Genomic DNA, 26,118 nt, shown 5'->3' with positions numbered 1-26,118 from the left:
GCGCCCACTCAAAACTGATGGACGACGTTAGAGACGTTCGCATAGAGCCGTGCTCCGAATCTCGCTACATACGGCCTTACCGACTCCACTATGTCCAAGTAAAGAGTGAGAGCTCTAAAAGGGGGCCTCACTTGCACACGTCTCTTCGTAGAACGGCGTAAAGAAGTTTTGGGATCTCATTCAATCGCACGACAGGTACATAGATCGCAGGAAGAGCTCTATAGCAAGACAAAGTACCCGTTTTCTTCTAGTGTCGCAGTCCTAATCTATAACACTAGTCGAAAAGCCTTCATCTTGGTCAAACAATTCAGACCGGGTACACACCCACTTACCACCCCTTATATGACGCGTAGAATCAACTTCTCACACATAGCTCTTTACCTCCGCAAATGCATGCAAAAATCTGTCGAATGCGGCAGCTTGCAGTCTATCGACGAAGTTCAGTTCGACTTGTCCGGCTCAGCCGGCATCTCCTACGAACTATGCGCCGGCATCGTCGATCGTGACCACGCCCCCGCCGAAATAGCCAAAGCGGAGGTGCTGGAGGAATGTGGCTACGACGTTCCTCTGGCCAACATTTCGCTCATCTCCGCTCATCACGGCAACGTGGGCACATCAGGAAATCAAAGTCATCTGTTCTATGCCGAAGTCGATGACGCAATGAAAAAGACGGATGGAGGGGGGCTCGTGGAAGAGGGAGAAATGATTGATGTCGTCGAAGTGCCTCTCGACGAGGCCAGAGCATTCATGTTCGATTCGACGAAACCGACAACGGTTCGGCTTATGTTTGCATTCATGTGGTTTTTTGATAAACGAAACAACGTGAAATCATAAGGAAATGAACTCAAAACCTGAACTCAAACGAGTCTGCTATTGCCAGGAGAAGAAAACACAGAGAGAACGTAGCGATTTCATTCTTACAGATCGAGAGTAGTCGGAGGATTCATGATCTCGTCGCCGGATGGCGATGCGGCCAAGTCGCCGCCGGCTCCGCCCCCGCCGCCGCCGGCTTTCGACGAGACGCGCTTTCCCTTGGCGTGGGTCAGTATGTGCGATTTGAGATTCGTCGATTGGGCGAAGCGTTTGTTGCAGCCGTCGAAAGGACACACGTACGGCCGATCGCCCGTGTGTATCCTCACGTGCGTTCTCAGGTTGAAATCGAGGGAGAAACGCTTTCCGCATCCTTCGAACGTGCACTATAAGAGAGACAGAGGGCGCGTCGGATGCATTTCGATCGACGGCACGCGAGTTTTCATTTCGTACCACGAACGGTTTTTCGCCGGTGTGAACCAGCTGATGACGCTTCAGCTTCGAACTCTCCACGAACGCTTTGCCACATTCGGCGCACACGTGCACTCGAGGTCCGTGCGTGTGCAAGTGCTTTCGCATCGCCGAGTTGTCGCGAAACATCTTGTTGCAACCCTAGATGAAGTCCATTGTTCCTTTCGACCACATTTTCTTTATTACGCTTACATACCTTATGTGGACAGGGTATTGTTCTAGGCATGTCATCACCTCCTCGCCTTGGCCTTACTCTGATATACACAGAAACAATTATAGTAGAAGAGCGTCCTTTTCAATTTTTGATTGCTTCAAACCTGGCAAATTCGGCCAATTGTTTAGGATCACTCAAATCGATGCCGGGCAATCCTTCAGGCGGCAACTTCTTGCCAAGAAGGTAGTCTGAATAGTCGGCTTCGTCAGGAAACTGTTTCTGCTCATCTATAACAGATCAAAAAACCTCACATGGCGACCACAGTTCGAAAGAAGTACGTCTCCCAAAATAGACCCCACTCGAAACGACGCCCCATCATGCAAAAGAGATCAAAGGGAATGAAGGCGTACCCGAAGCCCACACGGTGGCAGTAAATTCGCCTCCGAGTGTCTTGATCTCGACCTTCTTTCGCTGCCACTTACGTGCATTCTTATCTTGATACGCGTAAGCGCTCGGTCCCTGCGTTCTCGCCGACGTACTGGTCGACGAACCGGCTTGACCACGCCCACTCCCTCCGGTCGCCGCCGAACTTCCTGCGGCGGCACCGGACGCCGCCGACTTTCGACCGCGTCGATCTTTTCGCGGCGCTTTCGGCGGCTTTCGCCAGAGCGACAAATCGATTTCGTCCTCGTGCGGATGACGTTTGCGCGTTTCGGTCGGCGGCGGCAACTGAATCGTGCTTTCGAGATCGACGGCGCTCGCTTCAGCGCTCCCCGCGGGACCGGGGCCCCCTCCCGCAAGTTGGGAAACGACTTCCTCGCGCTCGGCGTCGGGAGTCGATAGGATGTCGGTGGTCGATACGAAGGAGACGGTTTGAAGAGGCGGTGGCTGAGACGTTGGCGGAGCGGTGCTGTCGCTCTCGAGAGTGGCGGGGTTCTGGTAGAGGAGTGGGACGGTCGAATCGTTTAGGGAGACCGACGGTTCGTTGGTGGACGATCGGGCGTTCTCGTCGCTTTCGTCGTCGAGACCGACGTCCACAACGACGTCGATGCCGCTTCCCGTATTCTGCAAGTCGGCCATCTTGGAAAAGATGTCTGCCATCGACAAACAAGATGGCGGCGGCGAGTTGGAGATGCAGCGCAAGACTGCGTCTGATTGGTCGTTCAACGACACGTGATGATGACGCACTCTAATGCCGAACGCGTGGCTTGTGTTCGCAAGTTTTTCTTCTGATGTGATCCGAATCAGTATTTGTGCTCAAATGCAATACGTTACCGTTGCGAAGCGATAGCTCAAGTAGACATAGAAAATTCTTTCGATATCCCGAATGCTACCATGCACTATCCCGTATAGGAAATACAACCACAAACTTCCGTGAACCCCCCCTCGTTTCGAAAGCGAGAACCGAGCGAAGACAAGGGCGTGTACGCGCGCACGCTTGGGATCGAAATCGAATGGCAAACAAGAAGACGTTCAGCGGAACGCTTCACGTCAAAATCCTCGAGGCCTCCGCCTTGAAACCTCCCACCATCCCGGGCGGCATCACGCTGACGACGATCGATCCGTACGTACGCGTCAGCTACGACGATATTTTCCTCGAACAAACGAAATCGAAAGACAAGACGACGAATCCGCTATGGAACGAAGAGATCGAGGGCAAACTCTATCGCGCCGAGAATCTCGAAATCACCGTCTTTCACAAGTCGCTCGTTCCGCCGGAACCGTTCGTGGCCAACGTGTCGATTCCGTTCGAGGAAATTCTATCCGGCAGCGAGAAAGGCCACTTCCAAGACTACTGGGTAAACTAAACGAAATGCGCACTTCCGATTGGCTCGCTGCTCCCCACCCTCGCTGACTGAGACTGACCCGGCGTTTTGACCCGACCTTTTTTTCTTTCTGATCTAGCTCGAATTGGAGCCGTCCGGCAAAATTCACGTCGCCGTCTCTTTTTCGAAGATGTCGGCAGGTGAGTATAGTTCCTCTCCCCCGCTTTCCCCCCTTCGAGGGCACGTCTATAGAAACGCTTGGTCGAGTTTTCAAGCAGAACACGCAAGGCTGGGGCCAGCGAGGTCGACAGGGCGCATTGCGACGAAAAATTCACGCCGTAAACGGTCACAAGTTCATGGCAACGTACCTGCGCCAGTTTACATTCTGTTCGCACTGTTCCGGCTTCATATGGGGTTTGGTCAACAAGCAGGGATATCAGTGTCAAGGTAAAAGTTGTAGATAGATGCACGTATAAAAAAGATTGATTAATTAATTTATATAATACGTGTGTGTATTTAGTGTGTTTGGCTGTCGTTCACAAGCGTTGCCATCAACTGGTTGTGAGTACGTGCACTGGACAGAAGACTGAGCGTAGTGAGAAGGATATCGAGGTGGAGTTTTTCTGGCGAGGATTTACATATGTTAATGTATATGCTGTGTTTGTTGTTGTTCAGATGGCCGGTCATCGATTTCAAGTGAACGTGCCGCATCAATTCGAAGATCACAACTATAAGATTTTCACGTTTTGCGATCACTGCGGCTCGCTGTTGTGGGGCCTTCGAAAACAGGGCATGAGATGCAAATGTAAGTTATCTGTAATCTGCAGTTTGAGTGAATCCCATGTCAATGGACTGTTAGGCTGCAAGCTGAACGTTCACAAGCGATGCAAGACAAAAGTGGCGAATAACTGCGGAATCAATCCTCGAATTTTGGCTGACATATTAGTCACAATCCGTACATCACCGAACCAACTGATCCCAAATTTGAAACTAACTAAACAAGTAAGACGACGCGTGTTTCCCGCGGGAAGCATTCATTCTAAGTCCATCTTTAAGACAATAATCAAAGAAAAAACGTCATCTCCTGAAAATAAAGAAAGCAGCAGCGAAGCATCGACGAGAATACCACCGTCCAAACCGGCACCGACTCGACCCAAAACGTTCCAAACTGTAAACAATTTTTCGTTTCTGAAAGTAGTGGGCAAGGGGAGTTTTGGAAAGGTAAGTAGACTCTGTCGTATGTACCTGACAGTTGTAGTGAGACGTTTGGTTGCTTTTCTCGAGGTTCTGTTGGCGGAACACAAGGCAACGAAGGAAGTGTACGCCGTGAAAGTGATCAAAAAGGTCGTCATATGTCGCGATGACGACATCGAAAGCACGATGACGGAAAAGCGAGTTCTCGCGATGGCCTTCGAGCATCCTTTTCTGACGGCGCTTCACTCTTGCTTCCAAACAAAAGTGAAAAAACAGCAAGCTCGTCGCTTATCTTATAACTAATAGCTCGCGTCTCTTCTGTGAAGGATTGCCTTTACTTTGTGATGGAGTACGTGAACGGAGGCGATCTCATGTTTCAGATACAGCGATCGAGAAAGTTTGACGAGGCTCGGTCAAGGTAGAAGAGAGTGTGAGAGGCGAGGAAATTCTTTGCTCTCAATTCACCTCTAGATTCTATTCGGCTGAAATTGTTTCCGCCTTATCTTTTCTCCATTCCCGAGGCATCATCTATCGGTTCGTCTTTCCCCCTCGTCTGTTTTTCCTCCCATTGAAATGACGTCTTTTGCAGAGATCTCAAATTGGATAACGTTCTGTTGGACGTTGACGGTCACGTGAAAGTCGCTGATTTCGGAATGTGCAAGGAGGGCATAATCGACGACAAGCTGACGAACACGTTCTGTGGCACGCCCGATTACATCGCGCCGGAAGTAATAATATATCAACTTCAATCCTATTCACCAAAAAAGTGATACTTTTTGCCTCTAGATTCTTCAAGAGCAGAACTACGGCGCTTCAGTCGATTGGTGGGCCCTCGGCGTTCTTATGTACGAAATGATGGCTGGACAAGTAAATAACCTAATAAGGAAGAAAAACTCTTTTATTTATGTTCGCATGTCTGCAGCCACCTTTCGAAGCTGACAACGAAGAGGACCTTTTCGATTCGATTATAAACGACGACGTTCTCTACCCAGTTTGGCTGTCAAAAGAGGCTGCTTCAATTATTCGAGGGGTGGGGTCTTTTTGAGTAGCAGGATGCAGCTTCTTTGCATAATTTGGTTTGTTTAGTTTTTGACCAAGTCGCCGTCAAGAAGGCTTGGATGCCAACCTGGAGTTGGCGAGAAGGTCATTCGTTCTCATCCGTTTTTTAGAGCCATTGATTGGATAGCTCTGGAAGCTCGGCAAGTTAGGCCTCCATTTAGACCGAAAGTCGTAAGTAGATACGTGGTAGAATTTCCGGCTTCGAGACTCTCTTTTCTTTTCTAAGGCGGACAAACGCGACGTGGGAAATTTTGACAAGGATTTTACTCAGGAGAAGGCCGTCGTCACGCCCACGACAAAGCAGGATATGGAAATTGTGAACCAGGAAGATTTTGCCGGCTTCACTTTTGTGAATGATCGCTTCCACTAGCCACCTCCACCGGGAGAACTGTGATGAACTTTTTTCGTAGTTGACTTTTTTCTTCTGTGCTTTAACCGTTCGAAAAAATGTATATATGTAGATATATAGATAGATACCGTATATGTATATAGATAGATATATAGATATATAGATATAACTTGCGTAAAATCAAGCCTCTTTGTCGTCTTACCATTTTCATTGCGATTGATCCCGCACAAGTCAAAGAATTCATATCCTTCTGTTATTCAAGAACGAAAGGACGTCATGACCACGTTCGTCGCACCAGGGATATACATGTAATAGAGTACTCCCTGGTTGCACCAAACGTGAATTTCTCGTCAGTCCCACCTTACGAATACATACGGAGATATAGGAGACTCATTTGAGAATATCTACGTCGATCGTCCTTACCGATCACGATCGATGAGCGAAGTCGATAATACATCGTGACGCACTTTAATGCCGAACGCGTGGCTCAAATGCAATGCGTTACCGTTGCGAAGCGATAGCTCAGGTAGACATAGAACATTTTTTCGATATCCCGAATGTTGACCTTACACCTATCCCGTATAGGAAAAGCAACCACCCCGCCCAAACTTGCGAAACCCAAGAAAGCGTCGTGAACCCCCCCTCGATTCGAAAGCGAGAAGCGAGCGAAGACAAGGGCGTGTACGCGCGCACGCTTGGGATCGAAATCGAATGGCAAACAAGAAGACGTTCAGCGGAACGCTTCACGTCAAAATCCTCGAGGCCTCCGCCTTGAAACCTCCCACCATCCCGGGCGGCATCACGCTGACGACGATCGATCCGTACGTACGCGTCAGCTACGACGACATTTTCCTCGAACAAACGAAATCGAAAGACAAGACGACGAATCCGCTATGGAACGAAGAGATCGAGGGCGAACTCTATCGCGCCGAAAATCTCGAAATCACCGTCTTTCACAAGTCGCTCGTGCCGCCGGAACCGTTCGTGGCCAACGTGTCGATTCCGTTCGAGGAAATTCTGTCCGGCTGCGAGAAAAGCCACTTCCAAGACTACTGGGTAAACTAAACGAAATGCGCACTTCCGATTGGCTCGCCGCTCCCCACCCCCGCTGACTGAGACTGACCCGGCGTTTTGACCCGACCTTTTTTCCTTTCTGATCTAGCTCGAATTGGAGCCGTCCGGCAAGATTCACGTCGCCGTCTCCTTTTCGAAGATGTCGGCAGGTGAGTATAGTTCCCCTCCCCCGCTTTCCCCCCACGAGGGTGCGTCTATAGAAACGCTTGGTCGAGTTTTCAAGCAGAACACGCAAGGCTGGGGCCAGCGAGGTCGACAGGGCGCATTGCGACGAAAAATTCACGCTGTAAACGGTCACAAGTTCATGGCAACATACCTGCGCCAGCCAACGTACTGTTCGCACTGTTCCGACTTCATATGGGGTTTGGTCAACAAGCAGGGATATCAGTGTCAAGGTAAAAGTTGTAGATAGATGCACGTATAAAAAATTAATTAATTAATTAATTAATTAATATATTTATATATAATACGTGTGTGTATTTAGTGTGTTTGGCTGTCGTTCACAAGCGTTGCCATCAACTGGTTGTGAGTACGTGCACTGGACAGAAGACCGAGCGTAGCGAGAAGGATATCGAGGTGGGGTTTTTCTTGCGAGGATTTACATATGTTAATTAATGTATATGCTGTGTTTGTTGTTCAGATGGCCGGTCATCGATTTCAATTGAACATGCCGCATCAATTCGAAGATCACAACTATAAGATTTTCACGTTTTGCGATCACTGCGGCTCGCTGTTGTGGGGCCTTCGAAAACAGGGAATGAGATGCAAATGTAAGTTATCTGTAATCTGCAGTTTGAGTGAATCCCATGTCAATGGACTGTTAGGCTGCAAGCTGAACGTTCACAAGCGATGCAAGACAAAAGTGGCGAATAACTGCGGAATCAATCCTCGAATTTTGGCTGACAAATTAGCCGAAATCGGTCAATCAGCGGACCAACTGATCCAAAATTCGTTTCGAAGTAAACAAGTAAGAAGAAGCGTGTTTCCTGCGGGAAGCATTCATTTCTAAGTCCATCTTTAGTCAATTAGCAGCCGTGGCGCAGCATCGGCAGGAGAAGCAAAAACGTCATCTGCCGAAAATCACGCAAGCAGTAGCAGCAGTGGCAGCAGCATCATCATCAGCAAAGCATCGACGAGAATACCACCGTCCAAACCGGCACCGACTCGACCCAAAACGTCCCAAACTGTAAACGATTTTTCGTTTCTGAAAGTATTGGGCAAGGGGAGTTTTGGAAAGGTAAGTAGACTCTGTCGTATGTATCTGACAGTTGTAGTGAGACGTTTGGTTGCTTTTCTCGAGGTTCTGTTGGCGGAGCACAAGGCAACGAAGGAAGTGTACGCCGTGAAAGTGCTCAAAAAGGTCGTCATATGTCGCGATGACGACATCGAATGCACGATGACGGAAAAGCGAGTTCTCGCGATGGCTTGCGAGCATCCTTTTCTGACGGCGCTTCACTCTTGCTTCCAAACAAAAGTGAAAAAGCAGCAAGCTCGTCGCTTATCTTATAACTAATAGCTCGCGTCTCTTCTGTGAAGGATTGCCTTTACTTTGTGATGGAGTACGTGAACGGAGGCGATCTCATGTTTCAGATACAGCGATCGAGAAAGTTCGACGAGGCTCGGTCAAGGTAGAAGAGAGTGTGAGAGGCGAGAAAATTCTTTGCTCTCAATTCACCTCCTCTAGATTCTATTCGGCTGAAATTGTTTCCGCTTTATCTTTTCTCCATTCCCGTGGCATCATCTATCGGTTTGTTTTTTCCCTTGTCCGTTCGTTCGTCCTCCCCCATCGATGTGACGTTTATTGCAGAGATCTCAAATTGGACAACGTTCTGTTGGACGTTGACGGTCACGTGAAAGTCGCCGATTTTGGAATGTGCAAGGAGGACATAATCGATGACAAGCTGACGAACACGTTCTGTGGCACGCCCGATTACATCGCACCGGAAGTAATAAATATCAACTCCAATCCTATTCACCAAAAAAATGATACTTTTCGCCTCTAGATTCTTCAAGAGCAGAACTACGGCGCTTCAGTCGATTGGTGGGCCCTCGGCGTTCTTATGTACGAAATGATGGCTGGACAAGTAAATAACCTAATAAGAAAGAAAAACTCTTTTATTTATGTTCGCATGTCTGCAGCCACCTTTCGAAGCTGACAACGAAGAGGACCTTTTCGATTCGATTATAAACGACGACGTTCTCTACCCAGTTTGGCTGTCAAAAGAGGCTGCTTCAATTATTCGAGGGGTGGGGTCTTTTTGAGTAGTAGGACGCAGCTTCTTTGTATAATTTGGTTTGTTTAGTTTTTGACTAAGTCGCCGTCAAGAAGGCTTGGATGCCAACCTGGAGTTGGCGAGAAGGTCATTCGTTCTCATCCGTTTTTTAGAGCCATTGATTGGATAGCTCTGGAAGCTCGGCAAGTTAGGCCTCCATTTAGACCGAAAGTCGTAAGTCGATAAGTGGTAAAATTTCCGGCTTCGAGACTCTTTCCTTTTCTAAGTCGGACAAACGCGACGTGGGAAATTTTGACAAGGATTTTACTCAGGAGAAGGCCGTCGTCACGCCCACGACAAAGCAGGATATGGAAATTGTGAACCAGGAAGATTTCGCCGGCTTTACTTTTGTGAATGATCGCTTCCACTAGCCACCTCCACCGGGAGAACTGTGATGAACTTTTTTTTTTGTAGTTGACCTTTTTCTTCTGTGCTTTCACCGTTCGAAAAAAATGTATATATATATAGCGTGCGTAAAATCAAGCCTCTTTGTTGTCTTACCATTTTCATTGCGATTGATCCCGCACAAAATCGAAGAATTCATATCCTTCTTTGGAATCAGCGAACAAAAGGATGTCACGACCACGTTCGTCGCACCAGTGATACAATAGAGTACTCTATTATATCCCTGATCGCACGAATTTCTCGTCAGTCCCACCTTACGAATACATACGGAAATATAGAAGACTCATTTGAGAATATCTACGACGATCGATGAGCAAAGTATCGATAATACATCGTGACGACGGCAAAAAAGATGGCGTCTTCGGGAAAGACGCGAAGCAGACAGGGAACGAGTCCGCAATAGAGCGAGCCGCGCGACTTTCTCGCGCAATCGACGACGTTCCGATAGGCAGGCCGCGCGAGATCGTCGGCCTGCATACGCGACTTGACGACGTCGAGCGGATGAGCGAGAATCCACGAAAGAACGCCGGCCGTTCCGCCGGCGAGAGCGACGCGACCCAAGCCGCCCGATTGACGCGCGCGAAACGATTCGAAGAAGAGAAACGAGAGGCTAGTGTAGAGAAGGCTGTGAGGAAAACCGGCGGTGAAGCCGCGATAGATTCCTCTTCGGAGTCCGTGCTTCGCGTAGAGTTTTCGAGCGCAGTCGAGCGTGGCGAAAACGCGTCGTTCGTCGCGTCGACGCCGACGACCCTTGCCTTCGATTTGGAGTCGCGTTTTGATCATTTCCATTGGCGTGTCGATGAAGGCGCACGCCGATCCCGCCGCTATTCCGGCGAGAAAGACGCTGGCGCCGAACGGCGCGTTCGTTTCGACGAGTCGATCGAGGATCGTGCCGTACGTGCCGTATGCGACCGAATCGTGGATGCCGAAGACGAGAAGAGGCGGAAGAAAGCCTTTGTATAGAGCGAAGGCCTTGCAAATAGATATCGTGTTTTGTTTTTGAGCGTTTGGACAGTACGAGCTGCGGTACCGATTCCTGTCGAATAATTGTCGCGAGACAATCGACTGTTCCCTTGTATTGCTGGCCTCCGAAGACTTGCGTTTGCATGCGCACGGCAATCGTGTCGAACGGGTGCAGAGCGAGAACGCTGAGCCAGCCTGGAGTGAGAGCGCGTATAGAAGAAACAAAACGGCGAAGAAGCGCTACAACTAACCGGCTAGGAGGCCAGAAGCGAAGTCGTCCTTCATTACGCCTTACTTACGCCAGCTTACGCCCTTCATTTCGCGTTGTTGATATTAAACTTTTCTGCAAAACATTTAGTCATTTAATTAATGCAGTCATCATCTACGTTTCTTTCCTAACACGCAGGAGGACATTTAAACACACAATGTATCTCAAGAATTAACTAGAGAATGATGGCCCGGTGTTCACCGTGTTGCCATCATTCAGAGCCTCCCACCGCTACGGTACGCGAGTGCATTACATAGTGTGACGTCATAAATTTTATTTTGCCACATATTCACGTAGTCATCACTGCCCTTAGCCCCTACAGCTCAGTCCTACCTACATTTCGCATAATTGCCATGTTTTTCTAATTAGGCGCTTTTCTGACGTACATTGTATTGTATTTCATAATTTGCTCTGTATTTGAAGACATATGCATATGTACGGGTCATATTTCTGTTACCCGTACACACATACATACCCACGTACCAACTGTACATGAGCGGATACTTTTGATTGTGACGTCAGAGCGTGACAATCAAAACTCTAGTTTCGGTTTCCCAGCGCATTGACAAAACGAAAAATAGCACAGATCAATTTGAAACATGGGTTTCTAAGCATATTTTCCGTTTATGAAAGAAAAAACGCTTTATTCGCGCCGTAAATCGCCTTTTTCGGGTCACCGTTTTGGGCCCCATGTCGCGCATGCGCTGTACGAAAAAACGGGTTTTTAAGCGACGTCACAATACGGAGCGTGACGAACAGACATACATACATACAAGCTGCGTGACGTCACAATGTAGAGGAGTTCGATGTTGCAAATTACAACGGCCCATGCAGCCATCTCTATTATCTATCTATGGTGCAGCTACGGCTCTTTGATAATCGATCCTTCAGATCGCTTTTCGTTCGAGCGATCCTTCGGATCGTTTTTCGAGCGATCCTTCGGATCGCCCTTCGAGCGATCCTTCGGATCGCTTTTCCAGCGATCCTTCGGATCGCTCTTCGAGCGATCCTTCGGATCGCTCTTCGAGCGATCCTTTGGATCGCTCTTCGAGCGATCTTTCGGATCGCTTTTCCAGCGATCCTTCGGATCGCTTTTCCAGCGATCCTTCGAATCGCTTTTCGACCGCTTTTCGATCGCTTTTCGCATCGCTGCAGTGTGACAGGGCATTGATCCGGGTGTTCGACAGTCCGCTTGCGTCACAGATGCGGTTTTGATTGTGACGTCAGAGCTGGACAATCAATACCTTCGTTTTGTTTTGCCAACGCATTTATAGAAATAAAAATAGCACAGTGCAATTTAAAATAAGGTTTTTTAAACATTTTTTCTGTTTGTCATAGAAAAAACGCTTTTTTCGCGCCGTAAATCGCCTTTTTCGGGTCACCGTTTCGAGCCCTATGTCGCGCATGCGCTGTACGAAAAAACGGGTTTTTATGTTACGTCACAATACCGAGCGTGACGAACAGACATACAGACAGACAGACAGACAGACAGACACTTCCGGCCCTAAGATCACGTTTGAGAGAGCCTCCCTCCGCCGTTATACGGGCTCCACCCGTACAACTCTGGTGGTCGGCTCCATTAAACAGGCAGAATGTAAAGCTCAACTACGACAAGTATAGATGTCACGTGTACCTATTGGTTTTCTGCACAAGGTAACTCCTCACTCCCTACTGCTAGTAGCTTCAGATAACAAACTTTGGAAAGAAAAGCATTGACGAATGTGTTGTCCTCATTATCTGCAGTGTTAATTGTTTCTTCTTGTCTATAGAAGAGGTTCCAAATAGGATTCTTCTTTTCTTTTTCTCCATGCTTTTACAATTTCAACAATTGGAACCGTAGCCATGAAAAGAAGAAAAGCTCCATTGATTGCGACAACTATACCAGCCCCAGCTTCGGATTCGATCTCTCGTGCCGTCATGCAGTTGTACGTTACGAGAACAGCGCCAAATGCGGCAATATCTACAAAATTCTCCACCTTCCATGCTTCCGATGAGCTTCTGTACGGCATGCAAGAATTCACAAATACCCCAAACCCAAGAATCCAAACGTTAATAAAAATTGCTTGGACGTCACGCAACTCGTATGTAAACAAAGTTAGAAAACAGGCGAGGCCAAGACGGCGAATCATGAATACAACAGAAGCATATTTATTGAAAGGTGATCGGTAAGGAGAAGACAAATCAGAAACAACCGACGTGTCGACGTCAGAACGGTGACAATTGAAATTGCGATAGAGAACAATATAGAAGAAAACGGGTAAGGACACAACGTAGACAGCAACGATTAGAGCAGCAACGGAAACGAGGGTAATGTGCTCAGACGATGAACATCGAATCCAAGGAAAAGCTTTCATGTATGATTCTCCATCTCCAATGTCTTTTTCGCAAAATTGAAGAATTTCTAACGCACTGGCGGAAATTGGAAAGTAAAAAACATTAAGTAAAAAGATGAAATTTCGGGCACTGCTGCGTTTTGCGGCTTGACTAAGAAGGCGCCGTTTCTCTCTGTCCTTCAGTCGACAAGAAAGAAGGATATAATCCAGCCAGCGAATAGACGAAAAAACGATGCCTATCACAAACGGTAGAGATGCTATGACTAGAAGTTTTGGTAGCGGATGCAACAGAAACGGGAGTGTGCAAGCAAGGCCAGCAAAGTTGAAGTTGATGACGTGGCCAATAGCTTTGGCGACGCTGTACACTTTTGCTTTGTTCAAAATTGCAACAAACGAGCAATACTCGCAGTCCACTCTCAAATCTGTCACTTTAAGAGAGCCCAGAATTTGAGCGTAAACAACCAGTATCATGACGTGAACCTTTGCCTTATGCAATCGTCCAAATGTAGCCACAATCAACGTCAGAAAATATATTTCAGCTATGTACGTTGGGACGAGATCGAGAAAAGCCAGAAGAAGCAACAAGCAGGATTCAAATAAAATTGCCAAAATTTTGAACACTCTGAAGGCGCGTCTCTCACGAAGACTGGGACAGAGACGCGTCAACAGCCAAATTGTTGCTGAGAGTAGAACGACACTGGCAACAACTGCAGCGATTGCTGTGACACCCAAAGTTCTGTTGATGCATCTGACGCACTTCTGCCCATCGTGATAGAATTGGTCATCACAAAGCGAGCACAGTCTGCCACGATGATTTGGGCTACAAAGGCAAGACTCGTCGCACTCAAAATTCTCGAGGCTGTCAGATAGCCAACATGTGCAATTTCCGCGAGGATTACACGGGAAAAAGTTCTTGTACTCGTAATTGCATCGAATTAGAGTAGAAGCATTGCGCGGTGACGGTGAAGGATAGTGATTTTTACTCATTTTGATCGTATTATTGTGACTTTCTCCTTGACAAGAACCTCCTTCTGGACACAACGAGCACATTCCTCTATGTCCGTAGTACCCTTCATCACAATAACAAAGTTGCCTTTTATAATAGGAGCTGTTTACGGTCAGTGTTCCGTGCTTGTTGTACGCAAGCCTGATAAGAGGACACGTGAATCTGTCTTGATGTCGCTCTTTAATCATTACAGAGTAGTCGGGCTTTGCATACCAAGGTAGCAAATGTTCACCACCTGACATAAAAGCGTTGTTATGAAAGTTCATGCTCATAACGTGAGGAAATGTCAATCCGTAAGGAACGCTGCCATTCAAATTGTTATCTGAGAAGTCTAAATATTGCATGAAAAATAACATGACTGCCGAATTCGGAAGTTCTCCAGACAAGGAGTTATTTGAAAGATCCAGCACAAATATGTTTGTCATTAGCCAAATCTGTTTGAGAAAACGTCCATGCATGCCAGTGGAACTAAAATCCACTACAGCTAATGTTTCCCTTTGTGGACTATGGCAAAGTGTGCTTGTAAAATTTTCTACAGAAAGATTGAAAGGATTGCTTCCGAAATTCAGAAGCTTGATTTTAGGAAGTCTCACAAACGAGCTTAGGTCTGTGAATTGATTGTGAGAGACGTCCAGATACAATAAGTTAGTGTGGTTCATTATTGTAGATGGCACCGTGCCAAACATACGGTTTCTGTTGACGTCCAAAACTGTTAGATTCGTTGTCCCGTCAAAGTCGTTGGGAAGCTCTCCCTCTAGAGAATTGTTCGACACTATGAGTTCAACAAGGAACGGGTACCAACGACTGACACTACTTGGCAATTCTCCAACCAGTTGGTTTCCAGACACATGAATATATTTCAAGTTTGTTAGTGGAAGAAAAAAGCTGAAATTACCGCGTAGTCGCAAGCGAGTTAATTCCAGAAACCACAACTGTTTCAAATTCATTATGTTTTGTGGAATCGTTCCATTTATTTCCGTTTCACCAATGCTAAGAACTTGTAGATTAGTAAGTTTTTCAATATCAACCGAGATAGGCCCATGGACATAATTGTTGCATAATTGTATCTTCGTCAGGTTCGGCCAGGTAGCCAAGACATTCCACGGCACAATACCGTAAATGGAGTTGAACGCAAAATCAAGCTCAGTAAGCATCGGAACGTTGGGCACCAAAAAATGTTCTAGGTTTCCCCTGAGGCGATTTTGTGACATGTAGATAATTTGCAAACCCTTTAAATTCCATATTGACTTTGGTAAGAAACCGGTCATGTTGTTAACGTTGTTAAAAATTTCTTGAATTAAGCCTTTGTATGGACCCCTTTCATAGCAAGAGATACCGTACCAGCAGTTGCAGTGTGGCAGCGAGCTATTCCAATTTGTACTATTTATCCAAGTCAGACCGTTGGCGGTAAGGAAAATTTCTTTTAGGATATTTCTCTCTTGACTCTGCAGCCTTGTGAGATTTTCTGTTGACGTACACGAAAAAGAGCTGGTATTCTTAGGCTTCCAAAGTCGTATAGACGCGCCGGTATATTCTCGGCTGTAAAAAACCGTTTCACTTTCGTCGTTGCGACTAATTTTAGCAGGAGCCATTGTCCCTATAAATAAAAAACGCGGAAATCGAAGGTAGCACCCAGTAAAATGCGTAAAATGGCTCTTGAATAAGGCCAGTACCTCTACTTATTCCAATATGTAGACTGAACGCATTATGTAGTACTGTACTGTAGGTGACGAATATGAGCTATTCTAAGCGACTACCACTTTTCTTTGCCTTACTGTTACAGTGTACGTACCTCTTGCGAGACTCCCTACTGCAAGGCTCTCTATTTCAGAGATCTGACTTGCGAGGCATGACAACAGAACAAGCAAACAGAGAAGCGAATGAAATATCGTGACGTTTTTCATTCGACAATGAATGATAGGAGCATGCGCAAAGAAAACCATACAATTAGAACAGGCGCAATAAACTACACTGTAATAACAGCCCCACAGTATACCAACGTAAAAGAGCCCGTCTTTATACAACAGCGGTCCTTTCGCTTTGGTATTGTGGTATGATACAAGGAACGAAGGACTACACAACATTGGCTAGTCATAAACTAGCTATTAGTGCCGTCGCTCGTGGAATGACGGACCTATTAGAACTGATAATTGAATACGGTCAGTCACTTCACTTGGTTGTGAGTGAGGCGAAGGACAAGTTCAACAACAAGCAAGACAGCTGCATTAGTGGGAAAAGCTCTCAACATTGTGGGTAGGAGTCCACGCGTAAATACTGCCAAACCCTCGGTTGAATAACTTTTTCGAAAACAGTCAAGAATTCCCGAGTAACGAATTTGATCAACGCCATCCGCTTGAATTCGCGACTTGACAACGTCTATCGGAAAAGAAACAAGCCAGCTAATGCAGCCAGCCAAGCCACCAGCAACAATAACTCGCAAAGCTCCGAACTTTCTGCTTCCCCGGACAAGAGACTACTGAGCGAACGGTACGCCCCAAAATAGGCAGAGAATCCCGGAGCGTCTCGCAGTGTCCTAAGAAGCATTCCACGACATATTCCCTTTCGAAATCCGTCTTTTTGGTAGACTTTGACGAGGCAGTCTATGGATCCAGAATAGAATAGTATCATTCGACCGTAAACGCCAAATACAATTGAATTGAGAATCATGGATCCAAGTAAGGGTGACGAGGCGCCTTTATAGAGACCAGTGATCTGGAACGCGATTTGCGTAATAAAGGCTGATGTGAGCAGATGGAGGCGTCAAATCTTGGGGGCTCCAACGGACAGTACGAACAGTATAGACCTCCTAACTGCTTACCGATTCTTGACGAACGATCGAAGCGAAGAAATGAAACGTTCTTCTGTTCTTTCAGTTCGGTGCTTGCGTTTGCAGGCGCACCTTCACAGCGTCAAAAGGATGACCGACGAGTACGAAAGTAACTCCTGCAAGCAACAGTTTATGGAGCCCAAAGAGTCAGAACGAACTAACCATCCGGCAAGGAAGTTGCCCATTCGCAAAACGTAACGCGCGCTAGAAATAGCAGACGACCTTTCCCTGGACCTTTCCCTCAGTGTCGAGAATATATTCAGATAAATAATTACCACAGTTGTGTTTCGAAAATTTCTGCAGAAAGCCTGCTGCATGAGTAGCGTCTTTCAAAAACCATGGAAATAAAAAGTGTGCGGTGACCAAATGACTATCTCAACCGTGAATTCCCCTGCTGTTTGTCAGCTTAAGAATAACTTCAACAGAAAGAAGAACAACTGCGTTGGCAGGAAATGCTCTTAGAAGCGTTGGAAACATTCCGCGCGTAAATGCAGCCAGTCCCTCGTCTGCGTAACTTTTCCGAAAGCAGTCGAGTATTCCTGAATAGCGACTCACTCCACCGACGCCGTCCGCTTGAATTCGCGACTTGATAACGTCGAAAGGAAAGATGCTAAACCAATAAATGCAGCCAGATGTGCCAGCGGCGAGGAGCACAGGCAACACTCCAAAGTGACCACCTCCACCCAAGAGCAGCCCACTCAGACCGCTGTACACTCCGAAATAGATTGCAAGACCTGGAGCGTCTCTCAGCATCGTAGAAAGCATTCCACGACATATCCCCCTTTGCAGCCCCTCTTCCTGATAGATTTTGATGAGACAGTTTATGGGGCCGGAGTAGACTCGCCGAGCAACGGCGGCCCTTTCTCCCTTTCCTTGAATTTGCAATCGCGTCTTGACGAGATCGAAGAGCGAGCAGACGGGAGCTTGGCAAACGCCTGCCACGGCTCCCGAAAGTAGGATGTGCCTCATCTTGGGCTTCGTTTTGCTTCTTGAAGTTAGATGTGTCACCATGCGACCATAGACCCCAAAGGCGATTGCATTGAGAAACGTCTGTCCAAAAAAAGGAGACAACACACCTTTGTATAGACCAGTAATCTATTAATTAAATAATAATTTAATTAATTAATTGATTTGAGTGTATTTGCTACGTGCAGCTATACCGACTCTTGGCGAATAATCGAAGAGAAGCAGTGAAACGTCCCTTTGTATTTTGGACCTCCGAACGCCTGCGTTTGCAACCGAATCTTGACCGTATCAAACGGATGACCGACGATCACGGCTGTGACGCCTGCATGTACACTACTGCTGAGCTTTTTGCAAAAACGTTGCGAAAGACTCACCTCCACACCATCCAGCGAGAAAATCCGCTGCCATCGTCGAATGCCTCGCGCACGCTAATAAAATGCTAAAAACGCTAACCCTATTAGCTACTTAGCTAATCAGCTGTAGCTAATCTTGTTTCTTGATAAAACGCAGTCACCGATATTGGTAGCCTATTTACAGCTAGCCGACTAAGCAGCTCAGAAAGCCTTGATCGACATACTGTTTCGGTTTTCCTTTCTCCACAGCAATGCTGTGGAAGGCAGAAGAAAACGAGAATTGCTTGAATGCAAATTGTGAACCAGGAAGATTTCGCCGGCTTCACTTTTGTGAATGATCGCTTCCACTAGCTACCTCCACCGGGAGAACTGTGGTGAACTTTTTGGGTAGTTGATCTTTTTCTTCTGTGCTTTCACCGTTTGGGAAAAAATGTATATATAATGTGCGTAAAACCAAGATTCTTGTCGTCTTACCATGTTCATTGCGATTGATATTCTCGCACGCACAAATCAAAGAATTCATTTCCTTTAAGTTCTCAAGAACGAAGGGATGTCATGACCACGTCCGTTGCACTAAACATGAATTTCTCGTCAGTCCCACCGTGACCTTTTCAATGAATACATACGGAAATATAGGAGTCTCTTTTGAATATTTCCTCAGGTATAGGAGATGGGTGCGAGGTTACTACGTCGATCGTCTTACCAATCACGATCGATGAGCGAAGTATATCGTGACGACGGCAAAAAAGATGGCGTCTCAGGAAAGACGCGAAGCAGACAGGGAACGAGTCCGCATGCAATAGAGCGAGCCGCGCGACTTTATCGCGCAATCGACGACGTTCCGATCGGCGGGCGGGCCGCGCGAGATCGTCGGCCTGCATACGCGACTTGACGACGTCGAGCGGATGAGCGAGAATCCAGAAAAAACGCCGGCCGTTCCACCGGCGAGAGCGCACGCGTCCCAAGCCGCCCGATTGACGCGCGCGAAACGAATCGAAGAAGAGAAACGAGAGGCTACTGTAGTGTGAGCTAGGAAAACCAGCGGTGAAGCCGCGATAGATTCCTCTTCGGAGTGAGTCCGAGTCCGTGCTTCGCGTAGAGTTTTCGAGCGCAGTCGAGCGAGCGTGGTGAAAAAGTGTTGTTCGTCGCGTCGACGCCGATCGACCCTTGCCTTCGATTTGGAGTGGCGTTTTGATCATGGCGTGAAGGCGCACGCGCCGATCCCGCCGCCATTCCGGCGAGAATTAAAGACGCTAGCACCGAACGGCGCGTTCGTTTCGACGAGTCCATCGAGGATCGTGCCGTACGTGCCGTATGCGACCGAATCGCGGATGCCAAAGAGGCGGAAGAAAGCCTTTGTATGAACGAGAGCGCCTTTCAAATAGATATCGTGCTCTGTTTGGGCGTTCGGAGAGTACGAGCTGCGGTACCGATTCCTGTCGAATAATTGTCGCGAGGCAATCGATCGACTGTTCCCTTGTACTGCATGCTGGCCTCCGAAAACTTGCGTTTGCATGCGCACGGCAGTCGTGTCGAACGGGTGCAGAGCGAGAACGCTGAGCCAGCCTGGAGTGAGAGCTCTTAGTAAGAAGTGTAGCCGGGCGAAGGACGGACGAAACTAACCGGCTAGGAGGCCAGAAGCGAAGTCGTCCTTCATTTTGTTGATAGTCTATAAACTTTTCTGAAAAAATTTGCTTGTATGAATGAGTATGAATGTCCTGTAATATACAGACAATGACGTCAAAACTTCGTTAATAGTGATATAGCTGTACGTGCATGTTTGCGAACTACTCGCCATACTTCCGCCCATCCGCGTACGTAAAGTTAGTGTAGTACATGTAGGCCTAGATGCACGCGTTGAACTGGCACGGTCACCAACCGCGCGCCGTCTTCACCATATGTCCCGCGGTGAAAGTTACCCACGCACATATAGCAACGGTATGTTTACGTCTACTTCGATCAGGAAAATACGGGTGCTACGGCTGAATTACTCTAATCGGTTTTTAGGAAGGCGGCTGTCCTAGCTTGTTTCCGAAACGAGAAAAAATGGAAAAGAGACACAGATCTATTATAACTAAGAATCGACCTGTACTCGTAGAATCTATGGACCCGGAACTGCTAAAAAACCGTCTCGCCGCCAAAGGGCTTCTTCATGAAGACGACTTGGAGGAGTTGAATAGCAAGCCAACGCCAAAAAAGATGAACGAACGTATTCTAACAGCTTTAGCGACCAAAGGACCAGACGCGTTCCTCACTTTTATCAGTGTCCTGCGGGAGTTTCCAACTCAGAGGCATTTGGCTAGACGGCTTTCAGACGAACCTGTTGACGAAGGTAACAGTTTGAGAGTCCTGATGTTTTAATTACTATAATGAATGTGGCCAAATAATGATGGCTGCTGATCAGGTAATATTACATAATTCAATAGTTTCTTTTTTCTTAGATGTGCCTTCAGGAGCTCCGATTCACCAAGATTTGCCTCCAGTAGTTTCTCTCTGTAGCCATCGCGAAAGGCGTGCGAAGGAAGTTGCGTCTGACCTAGCTAAAAGCGCTGTTCGCATTTGTTGGATTAGTGGACCTCTCGGTAGCGGCAAGAGCGCTTTCGGAAAAATTTTACTTCACCAAATAGCCCAGTCTATTGGTAACTGCCTCTCCTATTATTTTGAAGCAAAATCATTTTGCACAGTGAAAGAGCTCGTTGATGATATCTTGAAATCATGGGAATGCCAAGAAAGTATTGGCACTGTTGAGGAACAGCTTCATCTAGAGATAAAACGTCGCGAGAACGTAGTTTTTCTCTTTGACAACTGTGACCTATTCTTGCAAAGAGAAGGGCACAAGCCCTTTTTGAAGCTTATCAGAAAGTCTCTTCAACGAAAAAGTGTCATCTCTCTAATAACAACTTGCTTTGAATGTCCTTATGAGTTAGAGGCACATCCAGTTACCGTTGATATGCTTCAAAAAGATGAGGCTGCTGAGATGCTGTCTTCGTATCACAACCAGATTCACTTTGATGAGAGCAACCGAGAGAACCTGCTGAAAGTGTCAGCGCTTTTCTGCGGAATGCCATTTCCTCTGGTGGCTCTCGGTAGGAGAAAAACTACATTTCAACAAAAGTACTATAATAAGCTGAGCCCACAATATAAGTTCCTTCAGAATTTTCATCGCGTACTGCCATCAGCAGCTGACGAACTGAATCATTATTTCAATGAACGTCTTCAAGTGCTAACAGATGATTCAATGCTAAGAGTTCTGTGTGGTTTGGCAGTATATCCTGGTCGATTTTCGTGGAAATCTGGTTCAGAAGTCGTAGGACAGGACAAAGCTGCAAACTTTAAGGACTGTGTTGGAAAATTGGTAAAGCGAAACTTGCTGCTACAAAAGGCAGATCGCTACCAAATTCCAGAGCTTTTGCGTCAGTACATAAGAGACTTTGCCGAAGTAGATCATAGCCAGGCTTTCGAAAGATACAGCAAAACCGTAATGAAGAGCATCAAGACAATTATTGATCTATACAAGATTGAACCTCAAAAAGCTGTGGAACAACTTTATCGGACCAAAGAGCGACTTACTGAGTTTTTTTTTCGTGCAACGTTAGGAAAGGCGGAAGTCTGCCAATATGCAGCATACTTCGCGAAGTGCCCGCCACTTAGGAACTATCTGCCTTATTCGATTCTGCGCTCTTTCTACGAAAAGGCTATTTCTGTTGCTAGCGTTGATAAAGTTTGGAAGGCTGCCTTTCGGCTTTCCCTTGCTGACATAGCTCTAGAAGACGTTTTGTACTCTCCTACTCAACAGACACTAAAGTCAACTATAAAATATTTTCGAGGGGCCTTGTTTCTTGAAAAGGATATCCATCAACATTCGCCTTGGCTGCAGAAGCTTTACTGGAAAGTAAAAGCTGTAGTAGAGCTTGCGGCCGGAGGCTCGTCTAGCGAAAAAGCAATTGTGATTTTTGAACATCACATGCTTAAAGTGAAGGAGAGCATATCAGCTGATGAGTGGAATCTACTGGCCAGAGCTCACTGCGTAGCGGCTGCCAACAAGCCTCAAAGTACAAAATATGAAGAACACTTAGACTTGGCTGCTGCACACTACAGGGCAGCTGTGGCCACAGCTAAAGAAGAGCGCAATCACAAAGTTCGTTTGCCCGCAGAAGTCAGGTTCGGAGAGTGCTGCTTTAGAATAGAAAAATACACAGTTGCCAAGAAAAAGTTTGTCGAACTTCTTGACAGTAAAGAACTCCCGTCAGTCAAAGATTATTTTACGTGTCGTGCAGCACTTTTATACTCCAAAGCGCTTGCGCAAATTGGCGAAAACGTCTCTACAAAGAAAGAAAGCTTTTGGCGGTATGAAGAGCTGCAAAGTGTCTCCAACATTTTAGAGAACGCCCTTTGTACGTTCGAAACGACATCGAACGAAGAAAGCGACAGAGGCTTTCATCCCTTACGTCCAATGATAACCGTGGCCGCGGGCAAAGTAGATTTTATTCGAGGCCTCGTAGCAGGTCTTATTCAACGAAAAGATGCAATGACGTGTTTTGACCAAGCGATGCGATCCTTTAGCAAAGTTGGCCAGTTTGAAGACGGGGAAGTTGTCAATGCTCTAAAATCAGAAGCTAATACTTTTTTATCTATTGTGCGCGATATTAATGCTGCAAGCAGGAACGACGCAGAATTTTCCCAATCACCAATAGCACTTACCGGTGCATCCTTCGACAAAGCTGTGAAGTTGTTTCTTGATTCCAATTTCAACGTGATTACGGATATTGATAGCCTCTTTACAGTTAACCGACTGAACAGTTCAGAAAGCTTTGACGTACTGTTTCGATTTTCCTTTCTCTACAGCGATGCTGTGGAAGGCAGAAGAAAACGAGAATTGCTTGAATGCATTGACACTGACGATGACAGTGACGATGGCAGTAGTGATAGCGTCAGTGACAGTATGAGCGACAGTGATGATTTCAGGACGGGATCGGTTGAGGTTCTGACAGGAGAGACGTCGTTCAGCGAGCCTCGCTCTGCATTTGGAGATCGTTCACCAAAATTCGAGAGAAAGAAATCAGCTCGCGTCTTTTACGATAGCTTCGAGACAACGCCCGCAAGGAAAAAGAAAGCTTTTTCATACGCCGTTCAAGAGACTGCTGGAGCAGAAACTGCCACTAGTGGTCTTCGCGCCACTATTACTCTTCCCCAATCACATATGACCACTGATTACAACGAGTCACTGGAAGAAGTTGAAGAATCAACTCAGTCTCCTCCAACGTTAGAGCAGGCGAAGGAAGGAGACTCCAAAAATTAGCCGCTGTATGTCTTCCCTCTGTAGCTACTTTTGTCGTCGCGTGGCAAGTTTTTTAGCGTACTGTAGTATTCGTTCTCTTTGGCAGATGTATGTAAAACTGGGAAGCCTTGACGGTAGCTAAATGTCACTGTTAGTGTTAGTATTTGCGTGCACAAATCTAATATCTTACGATACCTGAATTCGCCGCGAGAAACGGCATCTTTTTAGTTTTATAGAGGCAGATAACGTGGGAAAGCGTTCGCGCCCGCTTTACACTGCATAGTTATAATCCAGGATAGCAGTGAACTACATCATTTCAGACTTGGTGTGAGTGAGCTAGGCGAAGGACAAGTTCAACAACAAGCAAGACAGCTGCATTAGTGGGAAAAGCTCTCAACATTGTGGGTAGGAGTCCACGCGTAAATACTGCCAAACCCTCGGTTGAATAACTTTTTCGAAAACAGTCAAGAATTCCCGAGTAACGAATTTGATCAACGCCATCCGCTTGAATTCGCGACTTGACAACGTCTATCGGAAAAGCAACAAGCCAGCTAGTACAGCCAGCCAAGCCACCAGCAACGATAACCCGCAAAGCCCCAAAGCTTTCTGCTGTCCCAGACAAGAGACTACTGAGCGAACGGTACGCCCCAAAATAGGCAGCGAATCCCGGGGCGTCTCGCAGTGTCCTAAGAAGCATTCCACGACATACTCCCTTTCGAAATCCGTCTTTTTGGTAGGCTTTGACGAGGCAGTCTATGGATCCAGAATAGAATAGTTGCGTCGCACGTCTTTCTCCTTTTCCTTGCATCTGAAGTCGCGTCTTGACCAGGTCAATGACTGAGCCAACGGGCGCCTGGCACAAGCCGGCCATAGCACCAGAGAACAAGACGCGCGCCATCTCGGGCGCGTTGCCTGTCGACGTTAGATAGGCCATCATTCGACCGTAAACGCCAAATACAATTGAATTGAGAATCATGGATCCAAGTAAGGGTGACGAGACGCCTTTATAGAGACCAGTGATCTGGAGCGCAATTTACTACTAGTAATTGGCTTGGTTTGCGAGGCGGATAAAAAGGTGCCGATGATACGATAATTAAATTTGACGTCATTCCTACGGCTGATGTGAGCAGATGGAGGCGTCAAATCTCGGGGGCTCCGACGGACAGTACAACGAACAGCAGACCTCCTAATGGCTTACCGATTCTTGACGAACGATCGAAGCGAAGCAATGAAACGTTCCTCTGTACTTTGGACCCCCGAACGCTTGCGTTTGCAGGCGCACCTTCACAGTGTCGAAAGGATGACCGACGAGGACGGAAGCAACGCCTGCAAGCAGTAGTTTATAGAGCCCAAAGAGCACAACGAACCCCAAATTGTACCTCCACACCATCCGGCAAGGAAGTTGCCCATTCGTAAAACGCGCGCTAAAGGATTCCCTGCCCACAGAACAGACTCCTGCACAGTTTGTTTTTGAAATTTCTGCAGGAAACCTGCTGCGTGACTAGCATCCTTCAAAAACATGAAAATAAAAATCGTGCGGTGACAATTACCCAATGAACATCTCAAATTCTCAACCGTGAATTCCCCTGCTGTTTGTCAGCTTAAGAATGACTTCAACAGAAAGAAGAACGGCTGCGTTGGTGGGAAATGCTCTCAGAAGTGTTGGAAACATTCCGCGCGTAAATGCAGCCAGTCCCTCGTCTGCGTAACTTTTCCGAAAGCAGTCGAGTATTCCTGAATAGCGACTCACTCCACCGACGCCGTCCGCTTGAATTCGCGACTTGACAACGTCGAAAGGAAGAATGCAGAGCCAAGAAATGCAGCCAGTTGTGCCAGCAGCGAGGAGCACAGGCAACACTCCAAAGTGACCACCCAAGAGCAGCCCACTCAGACCGCTGTACACTCCGAAATAGATTGCACTACCTGGAACGTCTCTCAGCATCGTAGAAAGCATCCCACGACATATCCCCCTTTGCAGCCCCTCTTCCTGATAGATTTTGATGAGACAGTTAATGGGGCCGGAGTAGACTCGTCGAGCAACGGCGGCCCTTTCTCCCTTTCCTTGAATTTGCAATCGCGTCTTGACGAGATCAAAGACCGAGCAGACGGGAGCTTGGCAAACGCCTGCCACGGCTCCCGAAAGTAGGATGTGCCTCATCCTCGGCTTCTTCGTTTCGCTTCTCGAAGTTAGATATGCCACCATGCGACCGTAGACCCCAAAAACGATTGCATTGAGAAACGTCTGTCCAACGAAAGGAGACGACACACCTTTGTATAGACCAGTAATCTATTAATCTAATTAATTAATCAATTTGAGTATTTGCTACATGCAGCTGTATACCGACTCTTGGCGAATAATCGAAGAGAAGCAGTGAAACGTCCCGTTGTATTTCGGACCTCCGAACGCCTGCGTTTGCAACCGAATCTTGACCGTGTCGAACGGATGACCGACGATCACGGCTGTGACGCCTGCATGTACACTACTGCTGAGATTTTTGCAAAAAACGTAGCGAACGACTCACCTCCACACCACCCAGCGAGAAAATCCGCTGCCATCGTCGAATGCCTA

The 26,118-nt window shown here is 47.0% G+C and overlaps 9 protein-coding genes and 1 long non-coding RNA gene across 18 annotated transcripts; 4 read left to right on the top strand and 6 right to left on the bottom strand.

Annotated features, from left to right (window-relative positions):
* The first annotated feature begins 3 nt into the window (after nucleotides 1–3).
* Nucleotides 4–1,460, top strand: LOC136189165 (uridine diphosphate glucose pyrophosphatase NUDT14-like). The gene is made up of 4 exons (XM_065977034.1): nucleotides 4–98; nucleotides 152–195; nucleotides 252–316; nucleotides 374–1,460. The coding sequence occupies exons 1-4, from the start codon at nucleotides 18–20 to the stop codon at nucleotides 832–834; spliced, it is 651 nt and encodes a 216-aa protein (XP_065833106.1). The 5' UTR covers nucleotides 4–17; the 3' UTR covers nucleotides 835–1,460.
* Nucleotides 782–2,729, bottom strand: LOC136189160 (transcription factor YY2-like). 2 transcript variants are annotated; one of them, XM_065977027.1, is made up of 5 exons: nucleotides 1,846–2,729; nucleotides 1,599–1,722; nucleotides 1,478–1,535; nucleotides 1,264–1,422; nucleotides 782–1,196 (listed from the first exon to the last, which is right to left on the bottom strand). In XM_065977027.1, the coding sequence occupies exons 1-5, from the start codon at nucleotides 2,534–2,536 to the stop codon at nucleotides 918–920; spliced, it is 1,311 nt and encodes a 436-aa protein (XP_065833099.1). In that variant the 5' UTR covers nucleotides 2,537–2,729; the 3' UTR covers nucleotides 782–917. The 2 variants fall into 2 exon arrangements, with proteins under 2 accessions (XP_065833099.1, XP_065833100.1); XM_065977028.1 differs by having other exon boundaries at nucleotides 1,918–2,727.
* Nucleotides 2,730–2,797: 68 nt separating this feature from the next.
* Nucleotides 2,798–5,983, top strand: LOC136189159 (protein kinase C epsilon type-like). Of its 3 annotated transcripts, none has more exons than XM_065977026.1 (14): nucleotides 2,798–3,234; nucleotides 3,341–3,401; nucleotides 3,469–3,648; nucleotides 3,722–4,006; nucleotides 4,061–4,203; nucleotides 4,258–4,422; nucleotides 4,486–4,659; nucleotides 4,722–4,813; nucleotides 4,867–4,929; nucleotides 4,985–5,123; nucleotides 5,182–5,262; nucleotides 5,318–5,425; nucleotides 5,482–5,625; nucleotides 5,681–5,983. In XM_065977026.1, the coding sequence occupies exons 1-14, from the start codon at nucleotides 2,890–2,892 to the stop codon at nucleotides 5,822–5,824; spliced, it is 2,124 nt and encodes a 707-aa protein (XP_065833098.1). In that variant the 5' UTR covers nucleotides 2,798–2,889; the 3' UTR covers nucleotides 5,825–5,983. The 3 variants fall into 3 exon arrangements, with proteins under 3 accessions (XP_065833098.1, XP_065833097.1, XP_065833096.1); XM_065977025.1 differs by having other exon boundaries at nucleotides 2,799–3,234; nucleotides 3,454–3,648; nucleotides 3,722–3,813; nucleotides 3,877–4,006; nucleotides 4,061–4,422; XM_065977024.1 differs by having other exon boundaries at nucleotides 2,799–3,234; nucleotides 3,454–3,648.
* Nucleotides 4,158–6,843, bottom strand: LOC136189166 (uncharacterized). Its single transcript, XR_010670358.1, has 2 exons — nucleotides 6,227–6,843; nucleotides 4,158–6,163 (listed from the first exon to the last, which is right to left on the bottom strand). It is a non-coding gene; the product is annotated as an uncharacterized lncRNA (long non-coding RNA).
* Nucleotides 6,377–9,633, top strand: LOC136189158 (protein kinase C-like 1B). 2 transcript variants are annotated; one of them, XM_065977023.1, is made up of 15 exons: nucleotides 6,378–6,859; nucleotides 6,966–7,026; nucleotides 7,078–7,272; nucleotides 7,362–7,453; nucleotides 7,518–7,647; nucleotides 7,702–7,844; nucleotides 7,899–8,114; nucleotides 8,178–8,351; nucleotides 8,414–8,505; nucleotides 8,562–8,624; nucleotides 8,685–8,823; nucleotides 8,881–8,961; nucleotides 9,017–9,124; nucleotides 9,181–9,324; nucleotides 9,378–9,633. In XM_065977023.1, exons 1-15 carry the CDS (start codon nucleotides 6,515–6,517, stop codon nucleotides 9,519–9,521), a joined length of 2,127 nt encoding a protein of 708 aa, XP_065833095.1. In that variant the 5' UTR covers nucleotides 6,378–6,514; the 3' UTR covers nucleotides 9,522–9,633. The 2 variants fall into 2 exon arrangements, with proteins under 2 accessions (XP_065833093.1, XP_065833095.1); XM_065977021.1 differs by having other exon boundaries at nucleotides 6,377–6,859; nucleotides 6,966–7,272.
* LOC136189164 (mitochondrial basic amino acids transporter-like) lies at nucleotides 8,912–10,863 on the bottom strand. The gene is made up of 3 exons (XM_065977033.1): nucleotides 10,770–10,863; nucleotides 10,586–10,713; nucleotides 8,912–10,527 (listed from the first exon to the last, which is right to left on the bottom strand). Exons 1-3 carry the CDS (start codon nucleotides 10,801–10,803, stop codon nucleotides 9,853–9,855), a joined length of 837 nt encoding a protein of 278 aa, XP_065833105.1. The 5' UTR covers nucleotides 10,804–10,863; the 3' UTR covers nucleotides 8,912–9,852.
* A 1,507-nt stretch (nucleotides 10,864–12,370) lies between these two features.
* On the bottom strand, nucleotides 12,371–17,147 carry LOC136189156 (putative leucine-rich repeat-containing protein DDB_G0281931). Of its 3 annotated transcripts, none has more exons than XM_065977019.1 (3): nucleotides 17,115–17,147; nucleotides 16,944–17,068; nucleotides 12,371–15,722 (listed from the first exon to the last, which is right to left on the bottom strand). In XM_065977019.1, the coding sequence occupies exon 3, from the start codon at nucleotides 15,715–15,717 to the stop codon at nucleotides 12,550–12,552; it is 3,168 nt and encodes a 1,055-aa protein (XP_065833091.1). In that variant the 5' UTR covers nucleotides 15,718–15,722; nucleotides 16,944–17,068; nucleotides 17,115–17,147; the 3' UTR covers nucleotides 12,371–12,549. The 3 variants fall into 3 exon arrangements, 2 of the variants coding, with proteins under 2 accessions (XP_065833091.1, XP_065833090.1); XR_010670356.1 differs by lacking the exon at nucleotides 12,371–15,722 and adding an exon at nucleotides 16,465–16,725 and having other exon boundaries at nucleotides 16,775–17,068; XM_065977018.1 differs by lacking the exons at nucleotides 16,944–17,068; nucleotides 17,115–17,147 and adding an exon at nucleotides 15,918–16,294.
* A 51-nt stretch (nucleotides 17,148–17,198) lies between these two features.
* Nucleotides 17,199–20,131, bottom strand: LOC136189163 (mitochondrial basic amino acids transporter-like). The gene is made up of 7 exons (XM_065977032.1): nucleotides 20,072–20,131; nucleotides 19,895–19,989; nucleotides 18,898–19,837; nucleotides 18,746–18,844; nucleotides 18,293–18,681; nucleotides 18,113–18,240; nucleotides 17,199–18,047 (listed from the first exon to the last, which is right to left on the bottom strand). Exons 5-7 carry the CDS (start codon nucleotides 18,324–18,326, stop codon nucleotides 17,328–17,330), a joined length of 882 nt encoding a protein of 293 aa, XP_065833104.1. The 5' UTR covers nucleotides 18,327–18,681; nucleotides 18,746–18,844; nucleotides 18,898–19,837; nucleotides 19,895–19,989; nucleotides 20,072–20,131; the 3' UTR covers nucleotides 17,199–17,327.
* A 157-nt stretch (nucleotides 20,132–20,288) lies between these two features.
* On the top strand, nucleotides 20,289–23,733 carry LOC136189157 (uncharacterized). The gene is made up of 2 exons (XM_065977020.1): nucleotides 20,289–20,603; nucleotides 20,713–23,733. Exons 1-2 carry the CDS (start codon nucleotides 20,318–20,320, stop codon nucleotides 23,568–23,570), a joined length of 3,144 nt encoding a protein of 1,047 aa, XP_065833092.1. The 5' UTR covers nucleotides 20,289–20,317; the 3' UTR covers nucleotides 23,571–23,733.
* Nucleotides 22,105–26,111, bottom strand: LOC136189161 (mitochondrial basic amino acids transporter-like). 3 transcript variants are annotated; one of them, XM_065977030.1, is made up of 5 exons: nucleotides 24,929–25,091; nucleotides 24,748–24,875; nucleotides 23,745–24,570; nucleotides 22,973–23,687; nucleotides 22,105–22,874 (listed from the first exon to the last, which is right to left on the bottom strand). In XM_065977030.1, exons 1-3 carry the CDS (start codon nucleotides 25,068–25,070, stop codon nucleotides 23,866–23,868), a joined length of 975 nt encoding a protein of 324 aa, XP_065833102.1. In that variant the 5' UTR covers nucleotides 25,071–25,091; the 3' UTR covers nucleotides 22,105–22,874; nucleotides 22,973–23,687; nucleotides 23,745–23,865. The 3 variants fall into 3 exon arrangements, with proteins under 3 accessions (XP_065833102.1, XP_065833101.1, XP_065833103.1); XM_065977029.1 differs by having other exon boundaries at nucleotides 22,105–23,687; XM_065977031.1 differs by lacking the exons at nucleotides 22,105–22,874; nucleotides 22,973–23,687; nucleotides 23,745–24,570 and adding exons at nucleotides 25,891–26,018; nucleotides 26,072–26,111 and having other exon boundaries at nucleotides 24,751–24,875; nucleotides 24,929–25,836.
* Nucleotides 26,112–26,118: the final 7 nt, after the last annotated feature.

The sequence above is a fragment of the Oscarella lobularis genome, chromosome 7 (genome assembly GCF_947507565.1).
Source record: "Oscarella lobularis chromosome 7, ooOscLobu1.1, whole genome shotgun sequence".
Lineage (NCBI taxonomy): Eukaryota > Metazoa > Porifera > Homoscleromorpha > Homosclerophorida > Oscarellidae > Oscarella > Oscarella lobularis.
The sequence above is the reverse complement of the archived record's forward strand: the minus strand, read 5'-3'. Positions and strand labels throughout refer to the sequence as shown.

Excerpts from the sequence above, each read along its gene's own strand:
- LOC136189158 (XM_065977021.1), top strand. The coding sequence starts at position 6,515 with ATGGCAAACAAGAAGACGTTCAGCGGAACGCTTCACGTCAAAATCCTC. Across the intron at positions 7,845-7,898 it reads ATTCGTTTCGAAGTAAACAA|TCAATTAGCAGCCGTGGCGC; the intron begins GTAAGAAGAAGC and ends GTCCATCTTTAG. Across the intron at positions 8,625-8,684 it reads TCCCGTGGCATCATCTATCG|AGATCTCAAATTGGACAACG; the intron begins GTTTGTTTTTTC and ends CGTTTATTGCAG.
- LOC136189159 (XM_065977024.1), top strand. The coding sequence starts at position 2,890 with ATGGCAAACAAGAAGACGTTCAGCGGAACGCTTCACGTCAAAATCCTC. Across the intron at positions 3,402-3,453 it reads TTTTTCGAAGATGTCGGCAG|AAACGCTTGGTCGAGTTTTC; the intron begins GTGAGTATAGTT and ends GCACGTCTATAG. Across the intron at positions 4,007-4,060 it reads ACAGGGCATGAGATGCAAAT|GCTGCAAGCTGAACGTTCAC; the intron begins GTAAGTTATCTG and ends ATGGACTGTTAG.
- LOC136189164 (XM_065977033.1), bottom strand. The coding sequence starts at position 10,803 with ATGAAGGACGACTTCGCTTCTGGCCTCCTAGCCG. Across the intron at positions 10,714-10,769 it reads CGCTTCTGGCCTCCTAGCCG|GCTGGCTCAGCGTTCTCGCT; the intron begins GTTAGTTGTAGC and ends CTCTCACTCCAG. Across the intron at positions 10,528-10,585 it reads CAATTATTCGACAGGAATCG|GCCTTCGCTCTATACAAAGG; the intron begins GTACCGCAGCTC and ends TCTATTTGCAAG.
- LOC136189163 (XM_065977032.1), bottom strand. The coding sequence starts at position 18,326 with ATGGCAGCGGATTTTCTCGCTGGATGGTGTGGAG. Across the intron at positions 18,241-18,292 it reads TCTCGCTGGATGGTGTGGAG|GCGTCACAGCCGTGATCGTC; the intron begins GTGAGTCTTTCG and ends GTGTACATGCAG. Across the intron at positions 18,048-18,112 it reads CGATTATTCGCCAAGAGTCG|ATTACTGGTCTATACAAAGG; the intron begins GTATAGCTGCAC and ends TTTAATTAATAG.
- LOC136189160 (XM_065977027.1), bottom strand. The coding sequence starts at position 2,536 with ATGGCAGACATCTTTTCCAAGATGGCCGACTTGCAGAATACGGGAAGC. Across the intron at positions 1,723-1,845 it reads TGCCACCGTGTGGGCTTCGG|ATGAGCAGAAACAGTTTCCT; the intron begins GTACGCCTTCAT and ends GATCTGTTATAG. Across the intron at positions 1,197-1,263 it reads CCGGCGAAAAACCGTTCGTG|TGCACGTTCGAAGGATGCGG; the intron begins GTACGAAATGAA and ends TCTCTCTTATAG.
- LOC136189165 (XM_065977034.1), top strand. The coding sequence starts at position 18 with ATGGACGACGTTAGAGACGTTCGCATAGAGCCGTGCTCCGAATCTCGC. Across the intron at positions 99-151 it reads ACCGACTCCACTATGTCCAA|AACGGCGTAAAGAAGTTTTG; the intron begins GTAAAGAGTGAG and ends GTCTCTTCGTAG. Across the intron at positions 196-251 it reads CTCATTCAATCGCACGACAG|TGTCGCAGTCCTAATCTATA; the intron begins GTACATAGATCG and ends GTTTTCTTCTAG.
- LOC136189157 (XM_065977020.1), top strand. The coding sequence starts at position 20,318 with ATGGAAAAGAGACACAGATCTATTATAACTAAGAATCGACCTGTACTC. Across the intron at positions 20,604-20,712 it reads AGACGAACCTGTTGACGAAG|ATGTGCCTTCAGGAGCTCCG; the intron begins GTAACAGTTTGA and ends CTTTTTTCTTAG.
- LOC136189156 (XM_065977018.1), bottom strand. The coding sequence starts at position 16,209 with ATGTTGTGTAGTCCTTCGTTCCTTGTATCATACCACAATACCAAAGCG. Across the intron at positions 15,723-15,917 it reads AGTAGGGAGTCTCGCAAGAG|GGACAATGGCTCCTGCTAAA; the intron begins GTACGTACACTG and ends TTTTATTTATAG.
- LOC136189161 (XM_065977029.1), bottom strand. The coding sequence starts at position 25,070 with ATGTTTTTGAAGGATGCTAGTCACGCAGCAGGTTTCCTGCAGAAATTT. Across the intron at positions 24,876-24,928 it reads CCTTGCCGGATGGTGTGGAG|GCGTTGCTTCCGTCCTCGTC; the intron begins GTACAATTTGGG and ends TACTGCTTGCAG. Across the intron at positions 24,571-24,747 it reads CGATCGTTCGTCAAGAATCG|ATCACTGGTCTCTATAAAGG; the intron begins GTAAGCCATTAG and ends ATTGCGCTCCAG.